General features: G+C 40.6%; 1 protein-coding gene and 1 pseudogene across 2 annotated transcripts in view; both read right to left on the bottom strand.

Annotated features, from left to right (window-relative positions):
• Positions 1 to 10290, bottom strand: part of stk11 (serine/threonine kinase 11) — a 137455-nt gene extending 127165 nt beyond the window's left edge. The window contains exon 1 of one of the 2 annotated variants that reach the window (XM_072594161.1): positions 9842 to 10290. In XM_072594161.1, coding sequence (XP_072450262.1) covers positions 9842 to 10203 — 362 coding nt within the window. In that variant the 5' untranslated portion in view covers positions 10204 to 10290. The remainder of the gene's footprint in view (positions 1 to 9841) is intronic. The other variant, XM_072594159.1, reaches the window with a different exon arrangement.
• Positions 2279 to 2379, bottom strand: LOC140494877 (U6 spliceosomal RNA; annotated as a pseudogene).
• Positions 10291 to 16933: the final 6643 nt, after the last annotated feature.

The raw sequence follows: 16933 nt of genomic DNA, 5'->3' as shown, positions 1-16933 counted from the left end.
GCCATTGCCTATCCACTGTCATTTCCATCTTAAATTAGCAGACTTTTATTCAGAGATTATGCCTTCTGGTTCTAGGCTCCCCTACAAGGGGAAAACATTCTCTCAACATTAACCCTGTCAAATTCTTAAGAATCCTTAGTGTTTCAATATACTTTAATAATAACATACTTTCATAACACCAAATAATTGAAAGCACTCAACACAAAATGAAAAATGTCCAATATTTCAAGAGTTGAGCCATTTCCAAAAGTGATGAATCTGCTGTCAACAGTGAAATAAAGAAGCAGGAACATAAAGGAGGCCAGGGAGAAAAAAGCACCGAATGCATGTTGGAACATGGGACTGATTTGATATGCCCTATATGAAAGAAGAGATACACGTGAACACAACTTGTAATCAATACATCAAGGAATCTGAAACAAATAAAAAGGAGATCAGGACTGAGAAAACCGAACAGGATGAATTTGGTAGAGTTTTGGACCAGTTACAATTCATACAGAGTAAAACTCTGAAGTCTAAAACAAAAATGAACACACAAAGGTTTCTAAAACTGTGACGTCAGTTGGAGGCAATAATATGCAACACTGCAGAGATGGAAATGATCATTTGGTTGAGGCCCAAAACCCCAGCTCAGGGCCAAATAGGAACATAGCAGCATGAGTAGGCCTTTTATGTCAGAGTCTGTTCAGCCAATCAATTCAACAGCTGATTTGTGACTGAATCCATATAGAACACTAACATCTGCATCATCAGACGCTGCCAGCATGCAGAGTATGAGAGATGGACAGAGATAGAGGCAATTGTACAGTATTTTAGGTAGTAACTGAAAGTGTCGCTAATATCTAGTTCTGGAAACTCATACCAATGCAGATATAAACCTGCAACTGGACTGTATAATTATGCTGCAGGTGTCAGGAGTGATGGACAGAGACACAGAGACACAGACAGAGAGAGACACAGAGAGACATGCAGATAAATACATTGCAAGTTGACCTTGTATCTACAAATGTTAATAAGAGAAAATAAAACAAGAATAAAGATATTAAAGCACCATCACCACATAAAACACAACCACAATTAATTTTTTTTTGCACAGTCACCAACTCAACCTGTACCTAATGCTATTGTTATGAAGGTGTAGGTGTGTACTGTACCTTTGAGAGACAAAGGAAGCTGGCAAGGACTGAAAGCATAGAGGGTGCTGAACAATTTAAAACTGTAACATTTGGTTGACACAAGCAGCTGGTTCTGAGTGGCTATGGTACAAAAACAAATTCTAATTCAGACAATCAGTTTAAATTATGCCTCAGAGACCAAAGTCCAATTGAATTTGAATTTAGTGTTTTGATGACATCAAATCAACGAAATTACCCGAAAAAAAAAACTACAAAAGGAGAATTGACAAAGCTAACTGGTTTTGAATTTTTTTTTGTGTAGATCTTAATCATGGTTTTCTATTGGACCAGTATTGTAGAATGGGAGGTAAAAGATAGGTTTAAGAGAAAGGAGTTGTAAATAGTTGCTTAATGTTCTCTTCTGGGCTGAATAAATTTGTTAATTTTTACTTTAAATAGTGATCTCTGGGATAGTTCTTTGCCTCTCGAATTTTAACAGGTTAGGGCACGAGATGAGCTTCTTTGTGTATCAGGTTTAAGTTAGCAGAGGGGCTTACCCAGTGTCATAACTCTATACTAAAGCAAATCACAACCTTTAAATTTAAAAAATGCAATCATGTAAACCAACAGCACAAAACTAGCAGACAAACAAGCAAATTATGAATTACTTTCTCCTAACAAATATCAGTGTGTGGTTCATTCATAGCAAGTTAATTGTGAAACAGGAACAGAGTTCACTCAGTTCAAATACATTGACCCTTGTTTGAGCAAAATTGTGCAAAGAAGATCAGCTTTATGCCGACTTTAATACTGTTCCACAGCTAGTACAACAGATTAAAATATCCGATTTACAGCCTTGACACAGCAACCTTGTATTGATACACCAAGTTAACATTTCAGTTAATAAGGAAGGATAGACTGTTTCTTTTATGATTTGTCAGTGATATTTCAATAGGTTGCAAATAAGTAATTAACCAAGTCCACAAAGGACCATAGATAGCTCTCACCACTAGAGAAAGAGGCAATTGAACAGGTATAGCTTGGGCGGAATTTATCCTTAAGTGTGGGACAAGAAGAAGTGGCATACAGCAGTTATGAGGGTTGAACATGCATACTGGCATTCACTCTCACCATCGAGTCAACTGAGCTCATAACCCATACACATATTCATGAAAAATTCCATGTTTTGTATCATCCAAGTACAACAGTCATGCTAATCTTCCCAAAGTTGTTCCAATTTTACTATATGTGCAGCCAAAAACACAGTCAGCATTAACAAGGTAATCAAAACCTGATATGTTATGTAAAAATAATCCTCCACTGTTAAAGGTGGTGGCTAGTTTTGCTTTGACAAATAGTATGACCAGACGCATGGAGATATCCTATTCTAAAAGTGAAACATATTCTTGATTAAGAACCAGAATCCCAAACTTTTCTCTCTGCCAAGGTGATCATTTCTAATGATGTCAAAATGGAAATTATGCAAATGCAGCTCTGAACACAGCTGGAATTCCTTCAAATAGAAGCACTCATACTATCTTAAGTATCAGATATTCCTAAATAAGTCACAATCAGACATGATTTCTCGGCAGAATAGACTTTACTCAAACTGCGCTTGTCTCAACTCAAAGTCAGTAATATAGTCAAATAAGTTACTAGTTGCTGTCAAGTCAAGATGCTGTTACTTTTAATAAAACCTCAATGATTAATATTAATAAAATGTTTCATTAGGAAACCCTCAAATCAAGTGTTTAAATCACTGCTTACAGTGAACATAGATTAATTTACAGTCACCCTACAACTGAGAGTTGAGCAGCAGGAAGTTACATTTTATTTCTTACAAAAAAACTTAGCATGACTAAAACCATTCACAAATGTGTCAATATTATTTTATTGTTGTGTGTGAAGATAACTGTCTTGAACACCTTCACACGACTAATTGCTTGACAAAACGCGAAGTCAAATCTTGCCTTTTTTTTTGGCTAAGTATGAATCATGTTGAGTTCAGTGGAATGATTTTCGCTACAAAAGCTCAAACAAAAAAAGTGAGAAAACTAATTCAACCTCATAGCAAGAATTGTTTCATCAAACTCGATGTGACTCATACTCAGCCTCAAATGCAAGTCGCGAAGCATACACACGTGCCTCGACAGTCTCCGGTTGGGATGTGGCTGGGACTTCGGCCTGCCCCACTCCAACATTGAGAGTTGCAGCTGTGGATAGTCAACTTACCTCTAGCAAAATTGACCTTGGCATGTCTGGCCCACTCAGACTCAAACACCACTTGACCCAACCTCCAGGGCCAACATGTTCCACTATGGAGCAGGCTCCTACCACCCCATCTGCAGAGCAGAGGAACTCTCTGCAATTTTGCATGGAGAATAGGAAGCAAAAAATATACTGATGTCGTGTTGATGACAGCTAGCAAATTTGTACATAGTTTGTTGATCCATATATCTGATGTAAATAATTTGTCTACCACATTAGCACATCCAATGGTTAATTAGGAAAACACTTTAAAGTTTCTTTTACAACCAATGACATATAAATTGATTTAGTTTTTCATAAATCCTTGCATCTCACCATTCACGTGACTGTCCTGGTCTATGTTGTGGCTTTAGATGCTTCATAACACCCTGCAGAATCACTACCTGGCTATTAATGAGGTGCAGTGGTTGGGGATTGTGACAATCACCATGTGGAAGCTAGGGTAGCAATACAGGTACACGGCACTGACCAACCCAAATGCCTTAGGCCTGCCCCACCCCTCAGCTTTGCCTACTGTAGAGCTGACTGCATATTTCAGAGTTTCTCAGTAGTGACAGAGGGATGCAACCAAAACGGTCAATGCTGCACAACATCTGGGACAGGCACCCACACCATATGTTGGAGGGCAATTTTTTCTCTTGTGCACGTCCAGTGAATGGACGTAGATGCAACTCCTTCCTCACAAGTCAGCTCTCTCACACTGCCCACCAACAGTCCCTTTACAACCATTCTACTCAACAGTGCACACTGTCTACATGCTTCACAGTTAGCATGACAGCATGTGGTCCTCTCAAGTAGCTTTCAGCTTCAGTGTTCATACGCTGCTGAGACACTCATCATTAGGACCTCCTTTCGAGATGCACATTCTGTTAATCCCATGGGTTTTTTTTTACTACCTCTGATCATCACCCGAGCCCTTTACTGGTGACTGTCTAGCTGTCATTTTCTCCCCAATTACAATACATTTCCAACATAATAGAAATAAGTGAGAACAAATTCTTTATGTAAGCTGATGATCCAATTTTACTTTCAGGTCTCAGTCACCGCTTTATGCCAGAATGTTGCTCCAACATTAAATGCCAAACAACATAGAACCTTTCTCACTTGGGCAATAGAAAGACCAAAGGCATTGAATTTATACTCTTCTCAATATCATTCCGAGTTAAAATTTCTTATTTCTCTCTTTTGTCAGTGTGTCCTGCCTACTTCAGCGTTCAGCTTTAAACCCAACATTTTCTTCCAAAAGTAATGAACAAGTCCATGGGATGCATTAATATTTAAGAGATACACAGAAGTTCAAAAATAGTGAAGTAACATTAATGAAAGGGTGTCAGCTTTCCTCTTAATATTCTGTCATTTAATAATTAAAATTAACGAATTGCAGTATAAGACATTTGATTTGCAAACAACTCTGGTTTTCAGTTGGACAGATGTGAGTGTATGACAGTAGCAAAGACAGCTAACACAACATGGGTGTTTAAACAGAGATCTTATGGGACAATGGGCAGAATCTCCGCCTTTTAGAATCAAATCCAGGTTCCAAGGCCTCTCTAGGACTTACATGGAAGCAAAATATTGCTGATCCTGGAAATCTGAAACAACAAACAAAATGCTGCAGAAACTCTCAGATCTGGGAGCATCAATTAAAACAGAAAGAGTTAATATTTCAAAATAAGAGTCACATCGAACTCAAAATATTAATGCTGCCAGACCTGTTGCATTTCTCCAGTACTTTCTCTTTATGGTCCATTTCAGAACTTGACGGCCACAGAAGAGATGCATTTAAACAAATTCAAACATTTAGCCAAACAAATTCAACATCAATCTGCAAATCCTTCCAACAGTTTCAATACAGAATATTGGATTATCTTCCACTTTGAGTATCAGGTACAATTAAGGTCAACATAGTACTTAAGCACATCCTGACTTAAGAGAAGGACAGCTACTGTGACAGAGTCAGGAGGCTTATTCTCCCCCACCACAGCTTTTCCATTCATTCACTTTTCTGTCCCAGAGCCTTTTCCATCAATCACATTTCAGCTGATCTTTAAAAAGAATTCCATTCACCTGCCTCTGTTCCATATCCCTATACCTTAAAAAAAAATCTACTGATCTCTTGAAAATTTGAACTGTCACGCTCATGGTCTTTTTTTCTGTTTCCTCAAAAATGTCCATTATTATCCCTGAATTGACTTTTTCCCTGCATAAACATTTTGACCTTAATCTCTCATATGCTTGATCTCAGGTCTGTTTAGCTGTCCTTTTCTCAAGTCAGGATGTGCTTAAGTACTGTGTTGGCCTTAATTGTACTTGATACTCAAAGTGGAGGCTAACCCCAGTATTCCATATAGAGCTTTTGGTTGGATTTGCAAAATGATATTGAATTTGTTTGGCCAAGTTCTGAATGCATCTCTTCCATGGTCAAATCATGGGATGGATAAAAAATAGAAAATACTGGAGAAACTCAACAGGTCTGGCATTTGTGGAGACAGAAGCGGCATTAATATTTCGAGTTCAATGCAACTCCTTCTTTGAAGTATTAACTATGTAGATGCTATCAGATCTGCTGCGTTTCTTCAAAATTTTCTGTATTGCTTCAGATTTCCAGGATCTGCAATTTTTGCTTCTATGTAAGTCCTAGAATTGCCTCTGGAACCCAGAGCTTGATTCTAAAAGGCAGAGATTCTATGACTGTATCACTGTAAAATGAATCCAACTAAATTGCTTGACACAATCATAAACACATAACTCACAATAATAACAAATGGCAATCCCAGGAAAACTGAACTCAATAAACATCTTATAGTTAACTGTTTCACATAGCAGTTGGTAAATCTGCAGAAGCAGTGACTATCATAAGCAAATTATGTGCTGAATAATTTCTTTCATAAAAGAAAGCATTCATAAATAGCCATATGGCCCAAGTCAAGCCAGTAGTTTTTGTTCCAGTCTTACTCAAGCTCCCCTTATCAAATCTTTTTCTGGCACACTGATGACTGCATTAATGCCATGACCTACTCTGAAGGGCGACATCTTCAACATGGACCTGATGAATGTATTGCAAGATCTCAAAAACTATGTGAATGCATTGGTGGTAATCTTGCAAACATTTCCAGATTCTGAAAAGCCTCCTGAACACTAAGAAGAAAGGCAATACGTGCTCAAGAAAGAAGGAAGACAGAATGTAAAAACTATAGACGAATTAATCTTTCTATTTGAGAAAATGCTAGGATCCAATACTAAAGCAGTACATTCAGAACATTTAGGAAATCTTAATACTATCAAGCAGAATCAATATGTAGTTGTGAAAGGGAATTCATGTTTGATAAATCTATTGCCATTCTCCGAGGATGTGGAATGCAACATAGAAGAAGAGGAACCTGTGGATGCAGTGTATTTGAATTTTCAAAAAGGAGTTGATAAGGTGCCAGAAAAAAAAGTTACCACACAAGATGCGCATGGAACTGAGGGTGATAAATTAGCACTGGCTAACAGCCAAGAGAAATGGCTGGCAAACAGAATCTAGTGAAATGGCACAGGGATAAGTACTGGCACCTCATATACCTTGGACTAAAGAACAGTATACTGTCACAAGTTTGCAGATGATACAAAAGACAGTAGGAAAGCATCTCATGAAAAGGATTCAGAAAGTATCTAAAGTGATAGCGATGTATTAAATGAGAGGCAAAAATTGACAGATGGAGTATAAGGTGGAAAGGCATGAACTTGCCACTTTAACAGGAAACACAGAACAGTAGAGTTAAAAATTAAACAGAGGCCAAGAATGAATGCAAAGCCAACATCTGGGTAGAAGGAATTGTCTTTTGACGAAAGGTTAAATAGGTTGGGCCTATACACATGAGTTCGGACGAATGGAAGTTGATCTCATTAAAACATAAGGTTTGAGTGAGTTTGATAGGGTAGTTGCTAACAGGATTTTCTCCTCATGGAAAAATCTAGATCTACTGTGCAGTTTAAAAATAAGGAGTCTCTCATTTAAGATCGAGATGAGACGAAATTTATTTTCTGAGGATCACTAGCCCTTGAAATTCTTCCGGACAGCAGTGGAGGCTGGATCATTGAATACATAAAAAGCTGAGGTAGACAGAATTTTGACCAACAAGGGAATCAAAGGTTACAGGCAGCATTCAAAAGATCAGCCATGATCTTACTGAATGGCAAAGCATATCAGACAGGCTGAATGGCACAATAACACAACACAATTTTATGTTGTGTTACTAATTCCTTAAAAAGACCACATCAACAACTTGCACTTACTTTGCACCTTTAGCATATTAAAACATTCCAAAGTACTTCACAGGAGTGTTATCAAAAACATTTGATACTGAGTTACATAAACAAGAAGTCTATGAGAGATGACGAAACTGTGCAAATAGATTGGTTTTACAGTATAGAGAGCATTGAAAAGAAAAAATAAGATGGAGAAGTAGTGAGGTTTACAAAATCAATTCCAGGACTCAGGGCTTCGGCAAGGCAAGGGTACTCAGTGATGAGGCAACATGAATCAGAAACACATAAAAGGTCAAAATCTGAGCAGCAGAAATTTCTCAAAAGGACAGATTACTGTAATCATGAGAATTAAGGCCAAAGAATGATTTGAATACAAAGATGAGAATTTTAAATTCAAGATTTTATTGAGATCAGAGTCATGTACATCAGCGAGGGGTGATGGGTGAAAGGAAGTTTGTGCAAGTTAGGATATGGACAGCAGAGATTTGGATGAGCTAATATTTACAAAGGATAGAACATTGGTGGCCAGTCAAAAGGGTAGTAGTGCCAGGAGGCCTTCAGCAACCAATAGGTTGATGCATTATCCACACTTGATTTAGATCAGATGTTTTAGACCTATCACAGTCCAAACTCACTTGATCAAAACCAGTAATACTAACTTCTAAACACTATGAACCAACATAAATTAAGAAAATAATTACAAAGCCTATCCAAAAAGCTGACTACCAATTCAGAAAAAAAAACTGTACTTGTCTTTTTGATTCTTTGCAGCAGGCCAAGTTTCCATTACAGCAATCAATAAATATTGTTGAAACTTTAGCTTGTCAAGAATCTAAGTGAGTTTAGCCGTGCTGAAGCAAATCAGATGCCAGCTACTTGGAAGAGGAAGGCATACAACAAAAAAATTTAAGCTGGAAACTTATTTAGGATTTATTTACTATTTGCAATGTAAGTGATCTCCTTTACACATTTTATTTCAATAATTGAGGCAAAGGTATGAAGATTTATCTAGTGTTTGTAAAATTAAAGATTTCTAAGATTACTGAAGATATTAGCTATGTCACTAGCAGCATTCACAAAAATCACACCGCTTTCCCCAAACCCAAAAAGTCATGTAAGCTTTCCTCTTCAGTTCCAAAGTCACAAACTCACTTCCTTACCAACCTGACAAGATAGTCTTGTCCTGACTCTGAAAGAGAATAGCCCCAAATTCACATTCACACAATGACCCATTAAACACTGAAGTTTCACTGAGTCAGTTAAGGCAGAGCATGAGTATTAACTAAAATTGGGAACTCAGCCAAGGAATGTGCCTAATATTTTTGTTTTGCAAATTCAAAGCTCAAATTTTAATAGAACTATGATAAAAGGTCTTTAAATTTTAACCGAGGTATCATTTTCTATGAGAATTGTTTCCCTGTTTTACATTTCTAAACACATACAGTTACACCAAATCCAATACTTAAACAATGTAAGTCGCTGTTCAGTGGTTGAGTTTTTAAACCACAAAAAGAAATGGAGCGAGGAGGTTGCAGCATTCAACTGACTAAACCTCTCTTTTGGTTAAAAGTAAAATCAAACATAATTTTTAAATGTCATTGCTACATGTTGCAAAAAAAAAACACAATTACTGCAAACTATATAGTAAATCAGCTGGCAATCGTAATCTTTCCTCTTTCTCTGCCCTACATCACTAAAACTGGATTTTTAAATGGAAACGGCTGTCCAGTGCCAACTTAGTATGTTCAAAATGTTAAACTCTCAATATTGCTACAGTTGCGGGATTCAAGAATACTATGTCATTACCCAAACAGTTACTCCTCCCCTTTTCAAAAATATGTCAACTTAATAAATCGAGTACCAGAACTTATTTTTTTTTAAATCAGAGAGGGGGCTCGAAAGCACTGCCTTTGTTATGTTAAAAAATATATGATCATCAGAAATTCAAAGATTTCAAACCAACCATCCAGGTTGGTTGCAACAAGAGGGTCTACTAGTTCGCCTCTCAGCGTCCCTTTTGGGACCAAGAGCTGGGACGATGGGCTGACGGGTTGGCTGTCAAAAGTAATAAGTGGAGATAGGGAGGGGTGGGGTAGAGTCTGTCCAAATACCACTTCGAGGGATTCGGGTGCGAACTGTCAGTAAGCATTACCGGCGCTTCATGAGCCTCGATCGTGTGTGCAATATTTCTACTTCCATCCACTTACTTTTTCACATTCGCTTCCCCGTTCGGGATCCTCCTCAGCTTTTTCTTCTTGAGGATTTTCACGGCCCTCCTGCACAGTGTCTCAGAGTCCAGCATCTCCTTGACTTTGCCGTAGGAACCCTCTCCCAGGAGGTCGCCCATTAGGTACTTTCCGATGATTTTGGCCCTTTTCTTCCTCGGCTGGTAGATCACGTCGGTGGAGTCTATCCTGTGGATGAAAGTGTCCACTCCCATGAGGTCGTTGTCACTGATGTAGTCAATGACCTCGTCCATCTCGACATAGTCTCTGAAAGGCGCCAGGATCGACTCGGATTCCTCAGGCTCCTCTGGCTGCTGTTGTCGTTGTTCCGCTCCATGCAGCATCGCCTCTCCTCCCTCCTCCTGCAAGGAGTTCAGTTGTTAGGCAGCCGCCATTTTGTTTACCTGCTCCTGAACAACTCCAGAGTTGCCGTTGTGCGTCATCACCCCCAGCCCGCTGGATCCTATTCACTCTTCCGATTGGTCTGCCTCCATGTCCGTCAACGGCGTTACCAGGCGATGCCACAACAGGTCCCGCCTTGACACGCCATTCGTCGTTTCTATTGGTCCGGTGTCACGTCAAGTATCGCCGTTACCTCACAACCAGCGGGCAAAACCCGCCCCACAGCACAGTGTTCTAAGACTCTATTTGCAGCCGCTGGAGAGGAGTGGGGTGTTTCATTGGTTGATGTGTGTGTCAATCAGGAGCATCTCAGCAAATCAGAGAATGCCCTTCCAATGGTCTCCTGCTCACCTCACGTCCACTTCAATCTCCTGCATTAGGGAGGGTTGAGTTGGTTTGGTTCTAATCCAGGAGTTTAATATAGTTATGAAAGAGAGGGGAAGGGGAAGTTATTTTTAAATGCTACATTCTGTTAGACTTTGAACTTCGGGCCCTCGGATTTCTAATATTTTAGCAGGACAGTGAGACAAGAAAATCAAAAATGTTTCTTGCTACTGAAAAGTTTTAAACTCAATTCACATTTTTTTTAAAAAAGGTGACGATTTGCCAATTTTATGGCCGAGAGAGCATGGACTGTGTCTACAATCCGACGTAGCAAAGTAACCAATGCTTCTAATCAGAACTGAAATTTTGAATGAATGGTTTTTTGTCCCATGTATCTTGATGATACAATGAAAAGTGTTTTGTTGCCACAAAAGGGCACTGTTTTGAGTTACAGTAAGGATAAAAAGAAATTACTTAAATAACAGCTCATCTTCTGTTCAAATTGGGGTTTCATGCACGGCTCCAAGGCTTCTGCGAGGCCTCTGCAAGGTGTCCTGATCCTCAAGGAGTCCCGCTCTGGGAACAGCAACCAAAACGCCAATGCCATAGGAGATCCTGCTCTGCTGCCACTGCAAACTTTCCTACACTGCCAAGAGTCCAAGCACCAGGTCAACCACCACCAGGAGTCCCTGCTCCGCACACCACCACGGCCACCAGGAGTCCTGATCCATGGTGTCCAGTGCTGCAGCCACTGCCTCGCTGACACCTCTCCAGAAAAAAAGGATGAAGAAAAACAAAAAAAGATGAAAAGTACGCAGAGAAAATGATGCCTCTGGGCCTGAAGAAGATGGGTTTCAAAGAGCCTAAACACCACTTAGCATGTTGGTGCCATCTTCATCAACTTCATGTTCCTGGAATTTAGCTGAACCAAACTACTTTAACTGGAGATAAATTATTGCCAACTTTGGTAAAATCTTGGGAAACTCACTTTTCTGAAACAGCATATATGTGCTCAAAACCATGTCTCCCAAAAATCTTTTGAACTAAAGAAGAACTTTTCAGCCAATGTTTTGATAAGTGTATTCTTTTATTTATTGAAGGGGATTTTTTCAAAGACCTTTCAACCAGTGGCAAATTAACTGAATTCTTAAGAACTTTTTGTGATTGAGGAGCATGGATAGGATAAATGGACAAAATCTTTTCCCTGGGGTCGGGGAGTCCAGAACTAGAGGGCATAGGTTTAGGGTGAGAGGGGAAAGATATTAAAGTGACTTAAGGGGCAACTTTTTCACGCAGAGGGTGGTACGTGTATGGAATGAGCTGCCAGAGGAAGTGGTGGAGGCTGGTACAATTGCAACAGTTAAGAGGCATTTGGATGGGTATATAAATAGGAAGGGTTTGGAGGGATATGGGCCGGGTGCTGGCAGGTGGGACTAGATTGGGTTGGGATATCTGGTCGGCGTGGACAGGTTGGACTGAAGGGTCTGTTTCCGTGCTGTACATTTCTATGACTATGCTAATGTTTTGCACCAGATTTTAGAACTAGAATTAGCCTTTGTTGTCACATATTATCACCACTGTGAAAGATGCCTACTGCTCCATCCCCTGCCCTCATTTCAGGAACTCTGACCACAATGCCGTGTTTCTTCTCTGGCTTACAGGCAAAAGCTCAAGTGGGAGACTCCCCCGTCACAGATACAGGTCCAGTGCTGGTCAGCGGAGGCAGAGGACCAACTCTGGTGCTGTCTGAAATCGGCTGATTGGGCCATGTTCAAACAGTCCACAAGTACCTTGGACAAGTACACCACCACCATCACAGACTTTTATCAGCAATTGTGTGGAGGAGTGCATACCAAGGAAGTCAATCTGGGTGTTCCCCAACAGGAAACCCTGGTTGAATCAGACACACACAGAACCTGAACCTGCTAAAAACCAGGTGTGAGGCCTTCAGGTCAGGAGGCCCACTCGAATATAAGGAATCCAAGTATGACCTTCACAGAGCCATTAAGACAGCCAAGGACCAATACCGATCCAAACTAGAGACCCAGACATACACCCAGCAACTATGACAAGGACTGAATGACATCGCAGGTTCGAAAAAGAAACAGTGCAAGATAGCAAATGATAAAACATCCCTCTCAGATTGTCTCAACGCATTCTGTACTCGCTTTGAGCAGAATTTCAGTAGAGAGGTAACACCTAATACCGACAAGACCTGATGAACCTATCCCAACAGTCACTGCATCAGAGGTCAGATCAATTTTCCTTTGTGTGAATCCATCAAAAATGATGGGAATAGACAGAGTACCAGGCCATGCACTCAGAGCATGCACAGATCAACTGGCAGAGGTGTTCTCGGACATCTTCAACTTCTCCCTGCAGCAGGCCACTGTCCATGTCTGTTTTAAGAGGACTAACATCATCGCTGTGCCTAAAAAGTCTCATGAAGCATGTCTCAATGACTACCACCCAGTGGCCCTAACTTTGGTGGTCATGAAATGCTTTGAAAGGCTGGTCATGGCATTAATCAACTCCAGCCTCCCCACTACTCTTGACCCACTCCAATTTGCCTATCAACCAACAGAGCCACATCAGATACCATACCACTTGCCCTTCACTCCTCCCTTGAACATCTTGACACCAAGAACAGCTATGTAAGAATCCTACTCATTGACAACAGTTCAACCTTCAACACTATTATTCCCTCAAGACTGATTACTAAACTTAATGATCTCGAACTAAGCCCCAGTCTCTGCAACTGGATCCACAGTTTCCTGACCCACAAGCCACAATCAGTGAAGATTGGGGACAATATTTCATCCTCCTTAACACAACACTGGAGCACCCCACTGGTGCGTACTCAGCCCCCTACTGTACTCACTGTATACCCATGACTGTGTCGCCAAATACTAACTAATGCCATTTACAAGTTCAATGATGAGACCACAATAGTCAGTCGAATCTCAGATGGTGACAAAACAGACTACAGACGGGAGGTGGAAACCCTGGAAAAATGGTGCACTGAGAACAACCTAGCTCTCAATGCCGGTAAAACCAAGGAACTCATTATTGACTTTTGGCAGGATGTTCCTCATGCCCCACTACACGTTAACAACATAGAGGTGGAACGAGTGGAGAGCTTCAAGCTCCTGAGAGTAGTCATCAACAACAAGCTTTCTTGGACTCTTCATGTGATCGCACTGATTACAAAGGGCCAATAACATCTCTTCCTCAGGCAGCTAAGAAAATTTGGCATGACGGCGAAAACCCTTGCCAACTTTTAAAGGTGCACCATTGAGAGCATTCTGTCTGGATGTATCACTACATGGTATGGCAACTGTACCATTCAAGATCGGAGATAGTTACAGAGAGTGGTGAACTCAGCCCAGACAATCACAAAGGCCAACCTCCCATCTATAGAATCCATCTACCAGGCCCACTGTCAAGGAAAGGCTGCCAGCATTCTCAAAGATCCATCCCACCCTAGCAATATCTTTCTGTAACCTGTACCATCGGGGAGAAGGTACAGAAGCCTGGTTTGAAACATTTTCTACCCTCCTATTGTTAGAATACTGAATGGACTCACAAACTCTTAGCATTCGCTTGTACCTATGTTTTGGTTTTTGCTGCTGTTTACCTATTATTTACTTATCTATGCTACTTAACTATATGATCTGCCTTTATTGCTCGCAAGACAAAGCTTTTCACTGTGCCTCAGTACACGTGACAATAAATTCAATTCAAGTCACAAATACTTAATGAGTGCAGTGAAAATTTTATATGTCACCAATTACAGCCCTCACTTAAGTACAAAGATGCCTAGGGACAGCTCCTTTAGTTACAAGATCTTACGTAATAGAGAAATAAAATATCCAGCATTGCAGAAAAACAAGAACAACAAGCCATGCTGGCACCTAGTTTCCAGCCCGCAATGGGCCCTGTTTCCAGTCTGCGGCTGGCATCACCTTGAGGATCATGAGACTGGGAGATCACTTCAGACTGCCATGCTGGGCAGAGGACAGCACAATAGGTGGGGAGGTGGCTAAAATGCTTATTAAAAGCTTTACTCTGTTTACAGCTATTTTGACATTGAATTCATGCTCAACATCAAAGCAGCGCAAGAAGGAAACGAGAGACCTCACGTTTCCCTGATGCCTTTTTCTCTAAGGGAGACAGGGCGTTGCCAGCAAGCAACAACAGGAAGAAGCGACACAGAGGGCCCCCTTAGCTTTGTCTCTGGACACTTAAGAGACACCCAGCTCTTCCACCTCCCCTGTGATGCCAGAGACTGCAGAAATCAAACTGTGGAGAGTGAAACCTCATCTGCACAGGGTACCCTCAGTAGGCCTTCACTCTGTAGTCCAAAACATCCCCAGGGACAACAGGTCAAGACTTGCAAGCTCTTTCCACCCCAGTTCAGAAGTTAGAACTGCACATAGAAGTAGTAGGATGGGAGAGTAAATCTACTAAGGACACATATATAGAACAAGTGACATCATTGTAAATTAGCTTGCGCATTTGTAGATATGCATTTCCACCTTTAAAATGTCTTCTGCAATGTCTTTGCTGCTGCCAGACTTAATTGTCTTGCACTTTGGGAGATATTCTTTGCAGTCAATCTCCTCATCTTCATCTTTAGGGGCTTTGTGTCAATTCCCAACTTCCTCGGTGACCAAAACATCTGCCCTTTATTGGCTTCTTTCAGTTTCCAGAACTGACTTCTCAGTTCTAAAGGTCACAGCGTGCCCCAACGATGCAACATATGTTTTCTGGGTTAAACTGCAAGGTTATGCTGGAGTGATGTAGGCATCAAGACCTCATCTTAGGAAGCCTATGGTCTATTCCACAATGGCCCTGGTGAAAGCATCGGCAGTACTGTATCTTCACTCTGTATCAGTCTAAGGGTTTTGTAAAGGTATTATAAGTCATACTTGGAGGGAATATCTCTTATGTCTCATCAGCTGATCTTGTGTAACCCAAGCATCTTGTAAGGAAGCAGAAGGCTGTGACTTCTCTAAAATGTACACATTATGGCAGCTCCAGGACATCTGAAGCACACTTCCAAAATCTGCCCTTGATAGCCACATATAATTTATGCAGTGGGAGCATTTTCATTTGATGAATTCTGCAGATTGATGTTAGGGTGTTTACAAATCAACGAGTGCAGTCTAGAGCACCTTGCAATTGGGAGTAGCCAGTACTGGTGGAGAATTCCACTACACAATCTGTGTGACTCTCCTTGTGTTGGGGAAAAGATATGAACAGGTGTGACCTGGAGAAAATGAAATTTCCCATGGTAGGATTTGAACCCACATTTACCTGGAGTTCTGGATTATTAATCCAGTGACATTACCATAACACCTATGCCTCAGTCTGCTCTGTTATGGCACTGTACAAGGTGGAGCAGATTAATTTTAGTTCACTTTTTGAGCTGAGAAGTGACCTTATAGAAGTTTATAAAATCATAAGGGGCATGGATAGAGTGAATAGCCCAAGTCTTTTCCCCAGGGTAGGGGAGTCCAAAACTAGAGGGCATAGGTTTAAGGTGAGAGAGGAAAGATTTAAAAGGGACCTAAGGAGCAACATTTTCACGCAGAGGATGATGCATGTATGGAATGAACTGCCAGAGGATGTGGTGGAGACTGGTACAATTACAACATTTAAAAGGCATCTGGATGGGTATATAAATAGGAAAGGTTTAGAGTGATATTGGTCAAATGCTGGCATATGGGACTAGATTAAAGATATCTGGTCAGCATGGACGAGTTGCACCGAAGGATCTGTTTCTGTGCTGTACACCTCTATGACTCCATGACTCTATAACTGAACTTCAGATTCATCCCCTCTGTGTAGACAGGTTTCTGTAAAAGCAAAGCAGAGATTAATATACTATATGGAGAATCATAAGAGTAAAGTCAATCCAGTCAGTGTGTGCTTTACCACATTAGTACACCATCATGCAGTGTCATCACAGTATTGCACATGTTCTGTATTAAACAAAAATGCCTGACTGACTCAGTATTCAAGTGCAGAAAATTGACATTAGATAAACTCCAAAGGAAAAACAAATTCCACCAGCAATCAGCAGTGCATGAAGCTTTACACAGCAAACACCAAAGCATTGAGCCATAGAAACATGAGGGGAGGATATGCAGTTTCCATTCCCTTTTTCTGACCTGGACAGTCACGTTTTGGCCAGAGTGTAAGGATGCTGAGCAAAGGCCAAAGCACATTTTCCCAGACAGAGGAGTGAAGGCACAACTGCTGTTGCCTGCTATTTCTCACACTATTAGTGATGGCCAGTCCAGTAACATTCATATTTACGATAGACATGAGTGGAGTATGATC

This window comes from Chiloscyllium punctatum, chromosome 24, assembly GCF_047496795.1.
Source record: "Chiloscyllium punctatum isolate Juve2018m chromosome 24, sChiPun1.3, whole genome shotgun sequence".
Taxonomy (NCBI): domain Eukaryota; kingdom Metazoa; phylum Chordata; class Chondrichthyes; order Orectolobiformes; family Hemiscylliidae; genus Chiloscyllium; species Chiloscyllium punctatum.
Note: the sequence above shows the minus strand (reverse complement) of the source record. Positions and strands in the feature narration are given on the sequence as shown.